A 19,344-nucleotide genomic window follows, 5' to 3' on the forward strand; every position below is an offset into this window, starting at 1 on the left:
GCCAATATCATACTAAATGGTCAAAAACTGAAATCCTTCACACTAAAGTCAGGAACAAGACAAGGATGTCCACCATCACCACTCCTGTTCAATATAGTTCTGGAAACATTAGCCACAGCAATTAGTCTAGAGAAAGAAATAAAAGGAATAAAGATAGGAAATGAAGAAGTCAAATTGTCATTATTTGCAGATGACATGATACTCTATATAGAAGACCCCAAGAACTCCACCAAAAGTCTTCTAGACTTAATAACCAAATTCAGTCAAGTAGCTGGTTACAAGGTCAACACACAAAAATCAATAGCTTTCCTCTACACAAACAACAGACTCACTGAGAGAGAAATAGGGCAAATAATTCCTTTCACAATAGCATCCAAAAAACTGAAATACTTAAGAATCATCCTAACAAAAGAAATCAAAGACCTCTTCTCTGAAAACTATGGCACTCTGAAAAGAGAGATTGAAGATGATATCAGAAAATGGACAGACATCCCCTGCTCCTGGGTAGGAAGGATTAATAGAGTGAAAATGGCCATACTTCCAAAACTGCTATATAGATTTAATGCAATTCCAATTGAGATCCCAGCAGCATACTTCATAGATCTCGAGAAAAAAATCCAAAAATTTATTTGGAGCAAGAAGAGACCCAGAATAGCAAAAGCAATTCTAGGTAACAGAGACATGGCAGGGGGTATCACAATCCCCAACCTGCAACTCTACTACAAAGCTACTGTGATAAAAACAGCATGGTACTGGCAAAGAAACAGGCTTGAGGACCAGTGGAATAGATTAGAAGATGCAGAAACAACGCCAGACACACTCAGCCATCTCATCTTCGATATAGGAGCCAAACACCCTCACTGGAGGAAAGATAGCCTCTTTAATAAATGGTGCTGGAAAAACTGGGCTTCAACTTGCCAAAGATTAAAACTAGACCTGTATCTCTCACCATGCCTAAACTAAAATCAAAATGGATTAAAGATCTAAATATTAAAATAGAAACTCTGAACCAGTTGGAACAGAGGTTAGGTAGAACCCTTGAAGACATCGGTGTAGGAAAAGATTTTATGAAGAAAACCTCAGTTGCCCGTGAACTAGCACAAACAATCAACAAATGGATCTCTTCTTATTAAAAAGCTTCTGCACAGCAAGAGAAACCACCAGCAGTGTGAAGAGACAACCCACAATGTGGGAAAAAATCTTCACCTGCTCTTCCTCAGACAAAGGTCTACTATCTCGAATCTATAAAGAACTTAAAAAGATCAGACCTCCCAAATTTAAAGACCCAATCAGAAAATGGGCATCTGAAATGAACAGACATTTCTCACACAAAGAAGTAGAAATAACAAATAAATACATGAAAAAATGTTCAACATCACTGCTCATTTGAGAGATGCAAATGAAAACAATGCTGAGATTCCACTTCACTCCAGAAAGGATGGCTGCTATCATGAAATCAACCAATAACAAATGCTGGTGGGGCTGTGAGGAAAGAGGAACCCTGCTCCACTGCTGGTGGGAGTGTAGACTGGTGCAAGCACTGTGGAAATCAGTATGGAGATACCTCAAAGAACTAGGACTGGAAGTCCCATTTGACCCCGCTATTCCACTGCTGGGGATCTTCCCCAAAGAATTAAAAGAATCATACCACAGTGATATATGTGCACCCATGTTCATAGCAGTGCAGTTTGTAATAGCTAAAACTTGGAAACAGCCCAAATGCCCATCAACTGGAGACTGGATCAATAAAATGTGGCTTTTTTTTTTTAATAAAATGGAGTACTACTCGGCCATAAAAAATGAGAAATTAGAGACATTTATAGCTAAGTGGATGCACATTGAGGCAATACTCTTAAGTGAAATAAATAGGACACAGATGTGTAAATACCGAATAGTTTCTCTGGTGTGAGAAACTGAAAGTGTAAATAAGGACTAAATGTATAATAGGTCATGTGAAATAGGAAGAAAGGGGGCAAAGGGGAAGGAAGTGGGGGGGCTAGGGGAAAGGATAGAAGGGAATGGGATTAATATGAGAAAATGGAAAAATAGGAACAAAATCTTTGTAAATAGGGAGGGCTGGAGGGGTTGAAGGGAGGGCTGGGCAAGGGTGAAAAACAAGAACCAAGAGAGACTATGTAAAGGTGCAAATTTCCATTGATGAATGTCATTATATTGTATACCTAAAATGTACCAATGATTAGAATGAATAATCGATAATGTAAAATAGGAATAAAAGGTCCAAAGGGGTAGGGGTAGTGGGAGGCACAGGGGAAAGGAAAGAAGGGAAAGGAAAAAATGATGAGAAATGGAAAAAATGGAAATAAAGTCTTTGTAAATAGGGAAGGGTGGAGGGCATGAAGGGAGGGCTAGGAATGGGGAAAAAATAAGAACCAAGATGCATTATGTAAAGGTACAATTCCCAATGAGAAATGTAATTGTGTTGTGTACCTACAATGTACCAATAAAAGAATTTAATACAAAAAAAATTTTTTTATTTTTATGAGTATGTGTTTGTAATATATAATGATTACACTCATTGGGTGGAGTTGGTACATGTATATAACACATAAAAATGATTTTAATTAGTTAAATTAAATGGTTAGTGATGTAATTCTAACAGACCTTCCTTCTTCCTGACAAGTTAAATGCTAGGGGACATCATGAAATTTCATAAAACTTCTCATTATAAAACAACTCTTCCCTAGTGAATCATACACACGCACACACACACACACACACACACACACACACACACAAAGAAATGTTTTACATATCCAGAATGACTCATTTGTTTTAATTCAAATGCTTCATCCTTTACTAGCTCTCATACTTCCTCCTGGAAAGTTTCCCCCTTCAAAAATAAATTAATTCAGAATGAACCAAATATTACTGATTCTTGGAATAATAGGTTAGTTGTATGGTCTTGAGAAAATTATGTAATTTTTCTCGCACTCAGTTTCCTTATCTGTTAAATAAAAATATAGTTCTTCCATTAGGTTTCTGTGAGGATAAACAGAGCAAGATGACAGCACGTCACACACTGTTAGTGTGTACATCTAAGAGAAAGCTGAGTAAGTATGGCCTCTCTTCCTTCCCCTTCCCCTCTGAGTTTTTGGAGAGCACCTTAGCTGGCATCTGGCAGCTTGTTGATAAAACAATGTGACACTTCACTGAGGGACCACATACAAGGAGCCCTAAGATCTTTTAGAGGAAAGGAACTGGTGGAAGAGATTTGGGGGAGGGAGGGGACAGGAATTAATTTTTGCTGAAATTGAAAGTAGAAATTTTGTAAAACATACACACTAGGATATTTTTCCAATTTACCCAAGTTTAAAAGGGCGAGTGTTTTGTTTTTGTTTTCCCATCCAAAGCGTAATTAGCTTGACCCAGTCTGCCTATTACCCGTTTCCTTTTCCTGGGACCTGCACTAACCTTGACTGACAGAAAGAACATAGCTACATTGGATTATCTATTTAATATGCTACTTTTAATCTGGTTCCCTGTCTTGCTTTGTCAGCTCCCTCTAAATCTTTATAATCTTATTTAAAGCACCTCTAACTATAGATGCTCATTTGCATGATATTGATTCTTTGTATTTCCATTTTTAAAATTATATAATTTGAGGGATTTGGGCTCTTAGTCCTAAATTATTAAATATTTGATGGTCTGTCTTTCCATACACTAAGACCTTCAGCCAAAGTGCTCAATAGCACCTTCTCCCTGTTTATAACCATAGTATTAAAAAGTTATATAATTGCTCAATGACTACCTTCCCTATAAGAATTATAAACTCTGTAAGGTTAGGGACTGTGTCCACATTGTCCATTAGTTGTCTGTTACTGTATCTGTAGTTTATGACTTTATGTCATGTCATTCAAAAAATATTTAAGTGCTTCAAGTTCTAAGAATTGGAAAGCCAACAATTAACGAAGCTAAGCTGCTGCCTTCACTAAGTTTAGTGTGCATTCTAGTGGGTGAAAAAGATAAATGAACCAAGTCATAAACATACAAGAAGTCAGGTCGTGATCAGTGGTAATGATAAAGAAAGCAAGGTAAAAGGTTATAGAATGATATGTTGTCTGGTCGGAATGTCTCAGCTGGGGTGTCCAGGGAAGGCCTCACTTACAGAGACTTAAATACAGTGACCCAGTTAGACATCCCCACTTCCGGGGGAACAGTCTGCCTAGCAAAAGAACATGTGCAAAGATAGGATTGTGTTGGGTGCTTAAAGAAAAGCAGAGAAGCCTGTGTGGCTAAACTAGAAGAAGCACCGACAACAGAGTTAAGGAGCCAAGGTCTGAGAAGACAGATCATGTGGAAGACATTAAAAGTATGTTAGGGTAGTTCAGTGAGAAGTAACAGAGGTTCAGAGCCACATAGGAGAAATGGGGGTGGTGAAGAGGGCTTGGAATTTGGATGTACTTTTAAGACAGGGGCAATGACATTTGCTGATTGGATGTGAAGTGTGAATGAGAGTGGAATTGAGGACAGCTCTAGATTTTTCGGTTTAAAGAGGAGGTTGAAATTTGATGAGATTGGAAGACATCATGAACAGGCTTGTGGTAGAGAGATGGGGAAAACAGAGTTGTGTGCATCAGTGTCTCACAAGCATTCACTAGAATAAATGAATGCATAACTTTCATATTTTCTTGTACTTACTTTAATAATCAGGATTCTACCAAGATACGTTATGTACCATGTACCATTTCTACACTAGAAATGTAAACATTATGTACTGCAAACAAATTCGAATTTAAAAACTAGGAAAAAATTTAAAAAGAAAATATTTAAACAGAAGTCTAAGTTTTAAGGCTAGTTATCCAAAACTGGTATAAATTTCTCTACTTTCACCTATTCTGTTCCCCAACCCTTTTCTCCTTCCAAACGTCAGCCTCTTGTGAAAGTGTGTGGCTTGCCTTGTTAGGTTGAGTAATTTATTTGTAAGTATTCTCTCATCTGCCTAAGAACCAGAAAAGCAAGACTGAGGCCTCTCCAAAGAAACTCTTAGGCAATAAAGTTAACAGCCATTTGTGACTACAGCAGCAAAGGCAAGGGGAGCAGATAAGACTATTTTCCTCAGTGCTGACACGCCAGAGGACAAGGCACCTGCTGCTCTCTGGTGAGGGTGTCAGCAGCAATTACCTCACTCTCCCTCAGATCCCTCATCTATAAACTGTGGCTCAATAAACCATGCTATGAAACGTAATGAATCAAAACGTTAGCTAATATAATTTTGGGGAAATAGATATTTTTCTATTTGGGCACTGCTATTCCCTTTTTAAAAGCTTATTTCAAATAAAGTATGACTCAGAAGAATCGGGCGGGAGCTGTGAGGGAGTGGCCTGCTGTCTGGAAACGGGTGACAGTGGATGCCGGGGGAGTGGAGGGGCCGCGGGGGACCTGATAGCAGCACAGAAGGGCAAAGTCTGTTCCAAAACTCCCCGAATAAATGTCAGCGTGGGTATCAGCGTAAACAACGGAAGGCTTCCAAAACCAGCAGGTCCCTCAGGCGCCCTGCGATGGAGACCCTTCGACCCCAGAGCAGCCAGAAGGGAGCCTCAGCACAGTTTCCATTCCACTAACTCCTGAATTGCCTCGGTGACCACCAGGCTCCGGCAGACGCCGTTCCCCTGTGAGGTCTGTTTGTGCATCTGGACTGCCCGACCTCCTGTGGTCTGTGGTCTCCGCTCCCACGACCACAGGCTGAGGGCAAAGCTGCAGCTCGCCCCTCCCCGGCCCCCAACCGCGGGCCGTGGGCGTGGCTAGCGCGGAGGCCCCGCCCTCCGCCCCCATGGCCGAGGGGGCGGGGCCGGAGAGGGGCGGGCCCGGCTCGCACGGGGTGCGGGACCCCGCAGCCCTGCCCCACGGTGGTCCATGGAGGCACGAGGTCCAGGTGGGTGAGGAGCCAGCGCTGCGCCCGGGAAGCCCCGTTCCCGGGCCATGGAGGGACAGGTGAGGCTGCCGCCCGGAGAACGCTGCCGAGAAGGTGAGAGTCGCGTGAGCCAGGAGGAACCTGGCCTTGGCGTGGCGGGGAGGCCAGGTGGGCGGTTCCCGGGTACCGACCCTACTGCAGGGGTTCAGGTCATCATTCCCTCTCTCAGCCTCCTGATCCGCAGTCCTGCAGCCGATCAACACAGAGTTATTGGCTCCCACGACATTCTGGGTTGTGCGGAACCTGAGTGGAAAGCGACAGAAGAGACTCCCTGTCGATCCCCGAGGTCCACTCATGTAAATGACGAGATGGGTCTGTGAAAAGGAAACGCGGGACTCAGTTCGAAGACCCCCAAGTCCCACCTGAGCGGTCTCCTGTGGCACAGGGCGTGGCTGGGGACCTGCGGTGGCTCCACCTGGGTCCCACGCTAGTGACTCGCAGCGCAGTCACTTCCCGGCTAGAGAGGAAACGGGGAGCTGAGGACTCGGTTTGCTTTTGTTGATTCTTCTTACCGCTTGCGGGGCTGGAGTTCATAGCTCTCACCTGAGCCTGTAAAATCTCTGGGCCCAGTCCCTCGCCCTTCGCCCCAGGTCCACAGGGCTAAGAGGCTGTCTAGGAACCTGGCTCAAAACGCAAAAGGTGGGAGGGCAGCGCGGGAAAGGTGTGTGTTAACTAAAATAATGCTTTTCACGGTGGTCAAGCCCATTTCTGGTCTCCCTGTAAAGACAAAGAGGACAGTGAGCAGCAAGGTAAAAGCTATGCCTTTGCAAAGTTGCTGGCAACTTCCTGGAGTTCCACACCTCTTGGCTCTTCCAGCTTATTCCTCAAGGGGGAAAGTTTAAAAAAAAAAGCCAGTGAACTCGTTGAGAGCACTATAAAACTATGCTAGCAGAAAAAGAAGGTTCCCAGACACACACACACACACACACACAAACATGCCTTCACAGTTCACAAACTATTCAAAATTTGAGATTGGTGGTTACCAAGACAGCTGGATCTAGAATTATTTCCTACATAGTAAGGTAGTGTGTCCTTTTAAACAAATAATTCCTAAACCAGTGAATGAGACTGTTACTAATACATCCACCCTTGTTTACTTAAAGATCTGTAAGTAAGGAGGGGGTGTGAATTACACCAACACGTTTGAACTTGGGATATGTTTCCTGTTTTGCTCTTGCAAACAGTTCCACTAAGAAATACTCAAGCTCAATCCTTAAAACCTGTGATTAATTGTAGTGATTAATTACATGGAAAGCCCAGTGGAGAAAACTGAAGAGAAATTAAAATCCACATGTTCAGTAACAGGAAGAGATTAGGGTCTGTCATCAGTCTTCCCAGTTCCAATTTAGCCTTCGTGAGCTTTTCTTCAACTATAAAATGGGAACAATTCCTACTGTGTAAGGCTGTGGGGTAGGTGCAGAGGGCATTACATATGAAACACAACTGAGAGCCTAACATGGTGTAAACAAAGGCTCAGTTTTTCATTTATTCATTCCTTCCAATAACAAAAAAGAGACTCATGAACCATGCACTGGCTTAGGAGCTGGGAGAGATGGTTTTGGAAGACAGTCCTATCCTAGACTCTAGGACTAGGTAAGCTGCACTCATTCAGCTTACTGTCCAATGGCAGAAAATATGCAAGAAGCAAGTCAATTTAAAAGATCATTACAATAATAGTGTCACAGGTACTCAAAGAAAGCACTTAGAGAATGTGATGTTTTAGCTGAGACTAAAGTGACAAGAAGTCAATCATGAGAACTGAGTGTAGAGCATTCCAGTGGGACTTCCGTGAAGAAAAAAATTACTCATTCTTTAGTTTTGACCCTTATAACTATGGACACATCAAAAGACCTTCTAATCCAAAATTATCTCTAAAATTTATATATGAAGATTTTTAAATTTAGATTTTCGATATTATTGTATGTATTCTTAGATCTCACACTGAGCCCAAGAGCCAATAGGAATATATTGACATGAAAATATGATACAGTGAAATTATAATGTAAGAAATATACCCATCACCCGTGAAGCTGAATGAAGATTTTTGTGCCAGGGACTGTAGAGGGTTAGGAAAGAAACGAGGGACAGAAAGACTGGGGTGCAGAAAGGACACATGTGTTCTGGTATGTCTTAAGAGTTCTGACTTGGTTTCAGGTTGAGGAGAGCAAGCTGAAGGTGAAGAATCCAATTTTTCAAAGTTTTCTTTAGTGGGATGGGAGGTCTATCAGGAGAGAGAATTAATTATTTAGATGGTATTTAGAGTTGATTTAATCTGCCTTCCTAACTAATCTTGGTTTTGAGAGGAAGAAAATAAAAATTTGGCTGAACCTGTTTTATTGATTATCCACATATATAATCTTAAAATTTCAAAACAGGTTCACGAAAAAAGTATCAGTTTATCTTCATACATAATTAAATTCTGTGTTACTAGAAAATTATTTCCATTTTACAGATACAGAAACTAGGCCAGAGACTTGAATACAGTTTTGTAATTAGTGATGGAACCAAGCACAAAATTACTTGCGCCTTTATTTCTCCTATAAATGTCTGCAATGGACTGAATTGTTGTGTCCTTCCAAAAGGCATCGGTTGAAACTCTATTCCCAAAGTGATGGTATTTGGGTATGGGGCCTTTGAGAAGTAGATCATGAGGGTAGAGCCCATATGAAGGGATTACAGGTTGAGTAACCCTTGTCCAAAATAGTTGGGACCGGAAGAGTTTCAGATTTCAGAGTTTTGGGGATTTGGGTGTATTTCCAGGTACATAATGAGTTATCTTGGGGATGGGACCCAAGTCTAAAGAAGTTTGTGTATATTTCATATACACTTTATACAGATTGTCTCAAGGTAGTTTCATACAAGATTGAAAATAACTATACATAAAACCAAGTTTCATAGTGTGGAATTTATCACTTCAGGAGTTTCCCCAGTGCTCAAAAAGTTTCCAATTTTGTTGCATTGTGGACATTTGCATGAGGGATAGTCAACCTGTTGTGCCTTTTAAAAAAGAGGCCAGAGAGCTAATTATCTAGTTTTCTTCCCACAACATAAAGCCACAGGAAGTCAAGATCTGTCACCAAAAACCCAAACCTGTGGGCTCCCTGATCTCAGACTTCAAGCCTCCACAACCATGAGGAGTAACTGTTTAATTTTCCCAAATAGTGGTATTTTGTTATAACAGTCAGAACGAAGACAGTGCCCAAACCCATCCTATGGCCTCTTGGATGCAGTGGTATACCTTTTCAAGAACTGAGAATTTCTTCTTTAAAAACATCCATATCAGAGATGTTCTCAAAAATCTCACCAAATGAACACAACTTTTATCATCAGGAGAGGCTGCATTTTCTGTGTAAACTTTAGCTGCCTATCTGATGCACTGAAATGTTTCCTCCACATTTTTACAAGAAAATTAAAAGCACAAATTGTTTATCCAGCTTCTGAAGATTTCCTAAGTGCTGAAATGAAGAAGTGCCTAAGAGTAATAAAAATTCTCCACTGAAAGTTACATAAAAAACAATATATTAATTGCTGAATCATTATTTAATATAAACCATACACACCTGTTTTGAAAAACCTTGATATAAATGCAAACAAGTTGCAGTATTCCTTAAATTCCTTTCCTGCATCTTTAATTCTTAAACTTCTATTTTTATTTTAAGAGGATTTCATCTCTAATAATTCAGTACATTAGTAATATTGAACTTATAAAGTATGGAAATGACAGCAGCTCATTGAGAAAATCGGATAGCCAGCAGTCCTTCTTGGCTCTCTACTGACTGGGAAAGATCTGGTTTAGAGAAAAGGTTTCAATTTTTAAAATTATTTTTCTTGGTACAATTTAGATACACATAATGATCACTTCATCATAGGGAATTTGTTCCTGTACATGGTATATCTTTTTTCTTTCTTTCTTTCTTTCTTTTTTTTGTGTACCGGGATCAAACTCGGTACCCTGAGCTTGCGAGGCAGGCAGCAGCACCACTGAGTTAAATCCCCAGCCCTGTACATGGTATATCTTGATCCATCCTTTTTTTTTCCCAATCCCCTCCCCTCCCTTCCAACCCTCTTCTCCTCATTTACAAAAGTTTTGTTTCCATTTCTTCCTTCTTTTCTCATTTTTTTCTTTTCCCTTCCTTCTACTCCCCCTTCGCCCTCCCTAGTTCCCCTTTCCTTTTGAACAATTTCTTCCTATTTCACATTATCTATTATACATTTTGGTCCTTATTTAAACTTTCAGTTTCTCACACCAGAGAAACAGTTTTTTAAAAATCAGCAGTATCTAGTCAGTTTTATTTTGATTAATTGGAATAATGAGCATTTTAGCCAGTCACATCAGAGTTTATATGTAGATATTTCTCCTATGACTTGACATCCAAATTTGCTCCAAGTTATTTCTCATTCTGTTTCAAATTGACTCTAAATTAGTTTCTACCCTTATTCTGCTCCAAGGGAATCTAAATGATTTCTCCTTCCACTTCTGCTCCCCTTTTTCCTGTTTGCTTGTTCGCTGAAACTGTCAGCTTCATAAGAACAGAGGCCTGATCACCCATCTTGTTGATCATTATCTCACCCATTCTTAGAACAGGGTTCATACAGAGGAAATGCTCGGTAAGAACTGGCTAAGTGCTGAACAAATGAACAGCTAATGTAGCACCTTGTGGGGTAAGTGTTCAACAGCTACTTTGAGCAAATTAGTGAAGTAAATATATGGATATACAGTGTTATAAGAACATAACTAACCTGTGAGAAGAAATGTGTTTGATTGGGAGTATGAAATTGGGTGATTTGATGGGCAGTAACTGAGGGGTTCCTTTGGATGAGAATGCCAAGAAGGTCTGGTCTCTATGAAGGTGACATTTTTTTTCTGTGTGAGTTTTACCACTCAGCTATTCTTCCAGGCCAGGAGATGTCATTTCAAAGCCAAGAAGGCTTTAAAAACTACAGTATAAGTTGAGAAGGAACTTAGCCTATTAAGGAATAGGAGGAAAAACAACAGTAGAGAAGGAAATTAGACAGATGAAAGCAGGAGACTGCAGGACTGCAGGAGCCTGTGTTGGGGAAGAAAAGGGAAGCTGGTATAGGATTTTGGAAGGAAAAATGACAAGCTAGGACCTGCATTTCTAAAGGCCAGGTTAAATAAGTCTTGCCCCCTGCTGCTCTTTGATCAAATGTCATACCACCTCCTTCTGTCACTCTAGTTCCTTTAACCCCTGTCTGGTCACACTTCCTTTCATCCCTCAGTCACATTCCTGTCTCAGGGCTTTTGCTTTTACACTGCAGTTTTTCATTTTTTCTGTCTCCCTCTACTAGAATATATGACAGCAGGAATTTTGTTGTATTTGTTGTTGTATCCTCAGCTTTCAAAAACTGCATAACAGATAGTAGGCACTCAATATTTTGATTAGATGAATGAAAAGATGACTGGTTTAAGGGATGGGTGAGAGGAAACATAAGGCAATATAATGTCAGAAATGAGCAAGTTTCTGAGCTGGAAAGTTTTGATGTTTAAGGCTGGGTAGGAATTGAGGTTTGTTATAACTGGGATGAAAAACCATGATGAGATGTGGGCAAGATTAAGGAAGGAAGTGGCATAATCTTATTCACACTAGAAGATGTTTAGAGAATAAATTGTAGTGGACATACAGAGATTTCATTCATTTTTCCCTCAGTAAGAATAGGTGGAAGTAGCATATATTCTTGCTTATGTGGCTATAGGTCAGCTGCGGGTTGACTGATCTAGACTAAGTTCCCCTAGGTTTCTCTGGTTGGGGCTGCATGTCCACCTGAGATGGATCCCTCCTATGGCATATGCACAGGTCTCCTCCAGGTATTGTTTTTCCTAGATATTTTCTTTCTGGACTCAGGCTAAAGGGATACCTGCTCCTCAGGAAATTAAAGAGGTTTAAGAAACTAAATCCAGGGCCAGGGATTTAGATCAGTGGCACTGAGCCTGCCTTGCAAGCGCAAGGTCCTGAGTTTCATACCCCATACCAAAAAAAAAAAATAAAAATAAAAGAAACTAAATCCACCCAAATAAGTAATTTGAAGCTATCCTCATATCACCTCTGCTGAGATTTCATTGGTCATCACATCACTTCCAGTCCGGTGTCAAGGGATGTATTAGCAGCTTTCTGTCACTGGAACAAAACAGCTGAGATAACTTATGAAGAGAAGTACTATAGGTTCACAGTTTTGGAGGGTCCACTCCAGCATCACTTAGGAGAGGCACATAAAAAGGCAAGACTGCTCAGCTTGTCATGAGAAAGTGGGGGGAAAGAGAAGCACTATGATCTTGAAGTGTATTTGGGGGGGGGCTAGGGATTGAACTCAGGTCCATGTGCTTGCAAGGCAGGCAGCCGCACCACTGAGCTAAATACCTGGCCCTTGAAGTCTGTTTTGAGCACATGGTGTCAGTGATCTAAAGGCCTCCCACTGGGCCTCACCTCTTACAGGTTCCAACACCTCCTAGTATCACCTCCCTAGGGACAAAGCTTTTGCCACATGGACTTAGGGCCATTTGACATCCAAACTATAGCAAGGTAAGAACACTCTGCCCATAAGGAGAAAGATAAGGGAATGAGTATTTGCTGCATAATGAAACTGTTAACGGCCACCTAGGTTTATACTCACCACTGACCAAATCAAAGAAAGTCATGTATTTCGGGAAAAGGGATTTTTTCAAAGCTAACTCCAGGGAGATGAAGGGGCCTATTTATCTCAAATCACCATCTTCCTGTGTAAAAGTGGGGAAGGATCTTTTATAGTAAGGAACAGAAGGGAGGGAGCACAGAGAGACAGTGCAGAGAGACAATCCTTTCTTGTGGAAAGAAAACTAGAGTCCAGCATTTTGGGGCTGTCATCTGCATATTCTGTCATTTCATCCTAGCTGAGGAGAGGAGGGGGTGTTGGTTATACGCTCAACAAGAGGAAGCCTGGAGAAGTGGCTTATCTCTAAAAGAAAGACTTCTAACTTTTAAAGTTCCATTTTGCAGTGCTGGTTACAAACCTACCACAGAAGAATAGATGGTGAGAAAAAGATTTCCTCCAACTGGAAATATCTTGCGGTGATTAAAAGTATAGGTTCATGCAATTCACAGATCCCCCATTCTGTAATAAACTGGCCAATTTATTGTTCTCTATAGACAGTATTTTAGAAAAAAATTCATCTTTGTACATAACCATTAATATTTTGACTGGCTTTAGTTATATTTTAAATTTATAATTTTCTAAAATAAAATACTGGCCCAGAGATTGGCTTCCTTGATCCTGGTTTTGGCAGTTATATAATTTGGTGGTCACTTAAAATCTTGGCATCAACTTTTTAAAAATGTCTTCTGATTACCAGGCATGATGGCACACACCTATAATCCCACCACTCAGAAGGCCGCTGGGCCAAGAAGATTGCTATGAGTGAGTTGCTATAGTGAGTTCAAGGTCAGTCTGAACTATACAGTAAGACTTTGTCTCAAAAAGCCAAAATGCCTGGGTGGCCTGATTCTTTTAAGTTCTTTATATATTCTAGATCATAGACTAAGTTGTCTGAGGGACAGCTGATCAAAATTTTTTCCCACATTGTGGGTTGTCCCTTCGTGCTGTTGGTGGTTTCTCTTGCTGTGCAGCTTTTTAATAAGAAGAGATACCACTTGTTGATTTTTTGTGTTAGTTCACATACGACTGAGGTTTTGTTCATGAAATCTTTTCCTATGCCAATGTCTTCAAGAGTTCTACCTAACCTCTCCTCCAGCCGATTTAATGTTTCTGTTTTCATATTTAGATCTTAAATCCATTTCAATTTTAGTTTAGTGCATGGTGAGAGATATAGGTCTAGTTTGAATCTTTGGCAAATCGAAACCCAATTTCTCCAGCACCATTTATTAAAGAGGCTATCTTTCCTCCAGTGAAGGTATAGCTAAACATTGAGGCCATATTCTTAAGTGAAATAAATAGGACACACGTGTGTAAATGCCAAATAGTTTCTCTGGTATGAGAAGCTAAAAGTGTAAATAAGTACTAAAAGGTATAATAGATAATGTGAAATAGGAAGAAAAGGGGCAAAGGGGAAGTAGGAGGAGTAGGGGAAAGGAAAGAAAGGAAAAGAATAAATATGAGAAAAGGAAAAAATGGAAACAAAGTCTTCGTAAATAGGGAGGGGAGAAGGGTTGAAGGGAGGGCAGGAGAATGGGGAAAAAAATAAGAACCAAGATATGTTGTGTAAAGATGCAAATTCCCGATGATGAATGTCAGCATATTGTATATCTAAAATGTACCAATAAAAGTAATGAATGAAAAAAGCCAAAAAATTAGAAAAATAAAAAGTCTTTGGTTATCAGTGCCTGTGAGTTTAAAATTAATCCTTTAGCAGCATATATGAGCCAGTAGGATTGTAAACAACTCTGGGAGCAAATATACATTATGATCAAACCAGAAAATTGTGTAAGATTGAAGACATCATTACAATCATTGAGTCACAGAATTATGTAAGATCGAAGATATCTTTACAATAGCTGAGTCAGACTCCTTCATGTTAGAGGTGAAGAAACTAAAACCAAGGGTGATTATTCAACTTGCCTATGATCATACATAGTATAGAGTGGGGAAAAGTAGGTAGAAAAAAGATAGGTGGGGAAAAGTATATAATCCTATAGAATATCTAACTTTGTTTTTAAATTTTAAGGGCATCTGTGTGTTAATTTTCTAATTAATTTTATGTGCTTTAACATAGCAGTGCTTACTGCATGTAAGCAGAAACACCACAAATTACTTAAATGTGCACCAACTATAACAGAAAAATTAATTGTGGGGTAATCATATAGTAAAATACATGGAGGACAGTGGGGAACAAAAATGAACTCTGCCTCTACATGCATTAACCCTGGTGAACCTCAAAAACAAGCAAGTCACCAAAGAATACACTCTGTTGAACTACAATGTTAGCAGGCAAGATTCTTTTTAAAGCAAAAAAATGTTAAAGAGAAAATCGGAATTTTTTTTTTTATCTCTAAGGGGCACTGTTTTATTTGTTAAATTGAACGATATATTGGTGTATACTGTATTGAATTATTTTTCTTTAAAATTGACACATTTTCTATTACTCAATATTGAGAAAAAAATAACATCAAAGAAGTTATATATGTTTCTGCTGAGAGTATAAATCGGTACAGTCACGTTAGAGGGATGTTGATAATGTTTATTAAAATCATAAACAATGAATGCAATAGACTTTCTCTTGATATGTTGAATCAAGTCGGGATTAAACTTCCTGCAGAATTACTGTGCTTGCTCGGATCTTGAGAAGCCAGCTCTGATGTGAGATAGCTTTAATTCCTCTGAGACACTTTGAACTCCGCCCACACACCACGTCAACAGCCTCTGCCCCTTGCCCTACGCCACTCCACATCTACTGGGCAGCCAGCCCTCCACCCCCACCCCCACCCCATCATGTCTCCTGGAGACTCCTCCCTGACATGCTCCCAAAACATTAAACAATTTCAGTTCTAAGGTCGATACGTAGACAAGAGTTTTATTATTTTTCCTGCCATAAAACTCACAGCATTCATGTTTGTCATTTACAAGGAGAACTTGGAAATTGTGGCACAGATTATCTGCTCTGCCTTATCACCCATTGCCCCGCACCCCCTGAAATGTTGGAAACATTTTGCTGTGTCAACGGCTTAGAAGGCATATTGTTTCCCTGGAATGAAGTCCACCCACCCCGATTTCAGAGATGAAGTTTTGGAATGATTATGTTAACTACATAGTAAATGACCCAGATGCAGCTGTGAATCCACTAGGAAGTCAAGTCAGATGTTTTCTCAGGAGTGAATGTAAACGAAATTTTTACTGACAAAAATATAAATACTCATTTTCCATTCCTGGGCTTTACATGAGGTACACAGTAGGCAGAAGAAGATTGCTAAGGGATAGCTTGTGTGAGAATTTGCAGGTGTTCCTATTAAAACAACCTGCCTAAATTTTCCCCAATAGTATAAATATCCCTGAAGTCATGTAATTCTCCTTGGAATAGTTCAAAGTTTTAACTCAGAATTTATTCTTTTTTGTTTGTTTGTTTGTTTAACTCAGAATTTATTCTGTATCTCTGAAACAAAATTGGCTCATTTTCATGTTAGAGATAGATAATAGTCATGAAATATTTGAATTCAAATTATTTTACCATTTTCCAGGCCTGAACTTGAGGGTTGTTCCCTAACTTTGTATGGGGTAAAATTCAGATAACTTTATGTTTATGAAGATGCATAGATCCACTTCCAGGAGTTTTGTTCCTAAGGCATTATTTGGTCAAACTGTCTTTTATTGTTGTTCATATGCATTCTTCAGAGTCCTTTGATATAGGGTGATGAAAAAAAGGAATTACACTGAGTCATGTACATGTACCAAACCACACAAGGAATGTAAGCATTATGTACTACAAACATAGTACTAGTAAAAATAACAGTAAAAATTTAAAAGTTTTTTTTAAAAGCCTAATGATGTTTAATTGATTTTTATATTAGATTCTGTTTTATTTAGAAGATAGGTTAGTAGACCTGGAAAATCACTTTCTTAGGGAATGTGATAGGGAAAATTAAACTCACTTTAAACACGTTTTCTGAAATACACAATTCATACCCACCAAAAAATGAGTTAGCTAAGGTTCCTGCAACATGGTAATTTATAGAGTAATGGGGTTACTGTGGCCTTTTCTACATTTGTACATCACAAACTACGCATTCTCAGAGACAGGCTGAGAGTGCGGAAGCATGAGGCAGATGTGGGAGATTGAGATGAATTACTGAGCAAAAGCCAGGTCTAAACAACTACTCAGGACTCCAGCAGGTTGCTCTTGTGCTGGAACAGAGACCCAAATATTGCCAGTTTACAAGAGGATTCTAGACTTTTGTGTGAAATCTCTCACTTTAAAATGGTGACAACTAAGCAATTTAAAATCACGTTTAAGAACAAACCAAATAGAAAATGTCTATAAGCCTGTGGACTGCCTGTTGGGGACTTCCCTGATGACACTAAAAGTATTTCAGAACCATCCTTTCAAGTCTCTGTTTCTTGCAGAAAGCAGGTAAGCATTAATACATATACATGCCCCTTGCATTCTTTTTTCTTTCTTTCTTTTTATTAGTACTGGATATGTTTGCTGTGCATAATGATCACATTCATGGGGGGGTGTTGTCACATGTACTCAACACACCTTAATCCCTTGCGTTCTTGACATTTCTCTTTCCTTCCTCTAGGTTCTGTGCTATCTCTGGTCTGTCCAAACTCTTCCCAAGCTTGGTGTGAGATCACTAATGTATCACAGCTGCTGGCTTCTGTACTCTACACAAATCTGAATTGCAGCATAACCAGCGTGAGCATTTCAGCAAGTTTAGAAAACAAATATAGTCTTTATGTGGGCTTGTTACTGGCCATAAGTTCCAGTATTTGTATTGGCTCCAGCTTCATACTGAAAAAGAAGGGCCTCTTGCAAATGGCCAACAAGGGTGCTACTAGAGCAGGTAAGAAATACACATGACTAAAAAATTCAAGTTTCTAGCCTCAGAACAATCCTCTTGTGAGTCCACAATGCTACAACCAAAATCATTGACTGTCTCTATTTATCTTAACCTCTGTCTCCTTATGTGAGGCAGCTGTGTCACTCACAGTCTCTGACCTCCTACATTAAGTGGCCCCTGATGCCTCTCCAGCTTCTCTTATATGCCCATCCCAGTCACCTCCTTTTTGCTCCTTCTTGGAACACCTCAAGTTCTTTCCCAGACTGAGGTCTTTCTCAGTGTCTGGAATGCTCTTTGCACTGCCTTTCATTCAACCAACCACCCTTCCAAATTTGGTTTCAATTCCACTCCCCTAGAGAGGCCTCCTCTGACCACCCTGGCTGGCAGCATATCTCCTTCACCTATATCTCTATCACCCTACCACTGCACCAACAATTTCCTTCATTGTTCCTAGAATGAAGTGGGGTTGTGCATGTATTATTTATTATTGTCAACAAATCTACTTGCGTATGGATAGTATATTCATAAAGGCAGGAACCTTCCCTCCCAGTGTTTGGAACCTGATAAATAATTGTTAAATCAATGGATCCATAGCAATAGACTTAGGTCATTATGTATAGTGACATTTCAGTTGCCAAGCTGGCTCTGCCTGAATGAATGTCCTTCATTAGTGGTGAATTTTTTAATATATTTTCATCAGGTATAATATCATTAAAAGCTTAAATATTTTTCTAAGGCCCAAATGGAAAAATAAATGAATAAACATTATACAAACAAATTTCTAAAAATGTGCTTTTGAGGGAGATTTGTACCATTAGAAAATAAAATGTACCATATTGTTATATTAATTAAAATAGCGTAGTACTGGCATTATACTAATAAAATAAAAGATTATTAAAAACTTAACAGTAGACCCACATACACATAAGATTAAAAATGTGATTTTTAAAAGTAGGATTTCAGACCAGTGAAGAAAAATGAAATATTTCATTAAAACTATGGAGACAGTTTGAAAAAAGTAGATAAATACAAGAGTTCTACTTTATACTATTTACCTGGAAAATAAATTCCAGATCATTTAGGGTTGAATTTAAACTGAAATAAATTTTCTAATAAAGGCCTTTCCAGATGACGGCTTTTCTCATAAAGCTAAAGGAAGAATCTATTCCCTATAAAAGAAGATACCTGGATTGATCAAAAGGAGGATAGATAGGTAAAGATCAGATAGCTCCTGTATGAAAATACCTTTGCTGAAACTAAAAAGCACACAACCTGTTGGAAGAAAAATTATGAAATATATTCAAAAGGACAGACAAGTTTCATAATATGCAAAGAATGACTGCATTCAACAAGAAAATTAGCAGAAAAGAGGCTAAGGATATAAACAATAAATTCACAAAATCATAAAAGAACAAAAAAGTGCATGTAGTCCATAACCATGTGTTATTATACTTGTACTCAAATATTAACTGTACAGTAATAAAGTCCAATAATTTAATATGATTCCTGTTCAGTCATTTGCAAATTTTATAAGGAGATATTCCTAAATAAACATAGTTAACTGTTTCACAAAGATAATCTTTATAGCTTATATATCTTGTTTAGTTTAATTATAACAAAACCATCTAAGTCAAAGTAGGGAGTTATATTAAAATTGAGAAAAGTCTATTTTGTAAGGCAAACATAGCAATGCCTTCAGGCCATAGATGACAGTAGTGAGTAGATAATTTTTTTAATAGCTTAGGAAAGCTTTTAGAAAATTCATTATGCCAAGGTAAGGACATACTAAGTAAAGTACACTTGTCTCATGTTTGTTATTCTTATATTGCCTAATCCAAACTATCTTTTTTCCTTAAAAATCCTCATTAGCTATCAATGTAATTTACAACTTCTAGGGTTTTTTTTTAT

At 39.1% G+C, this 19,344-nt stretch overlaps 1 protein-coding gene across 1 annotated transcript in view; it reads left to right on the plus strand.

The window, feature by feature from the left end:
* The first annotated feature begins 5,787 nt into the window (after positions 1 to 5,787).
* Nipal1 (NIPA like domain containing 1) overlaps positions 5,788 to 19,344 on the plus strand; it is a 34,441-nt gene continuing 20,884 nt past the window's right edge. The window contains exons 1-2 of the mRNA XM_004849756.3: positions 5,788 to 5,986; positions 17,176 to 17,439. Coding sequence (XP_004849813.1) covers positions 5,941 to 5,986; positions 17,176 to 17,439 — 310 coding nt within the window. The 5' untranslated portion in view covers positions 5,788 to 5,940. The remainder of the gene's footprint in view (positions 5,987 to 17,175; positions 17,440 to 19,344) is intronic.

The sequence above is a fragment of the Heterocephalus glaber genome, unplaced genomic scaffold (assembly GCF_053883595.1).
Source record: "Heterocephalus glaber isolate CG9 unplaced genomic scaffold, H.glaber_assembly_v1.0 deba00001509, whole genome shotgun sequence".
NCBI classification, from domain to species: domain Eukaryota; kingdom Metazoa; phylum Chordata; class Mammalia; order Rodentia; family Bathyergidae; genus Heterocephalus; species Heterocephalus glaber.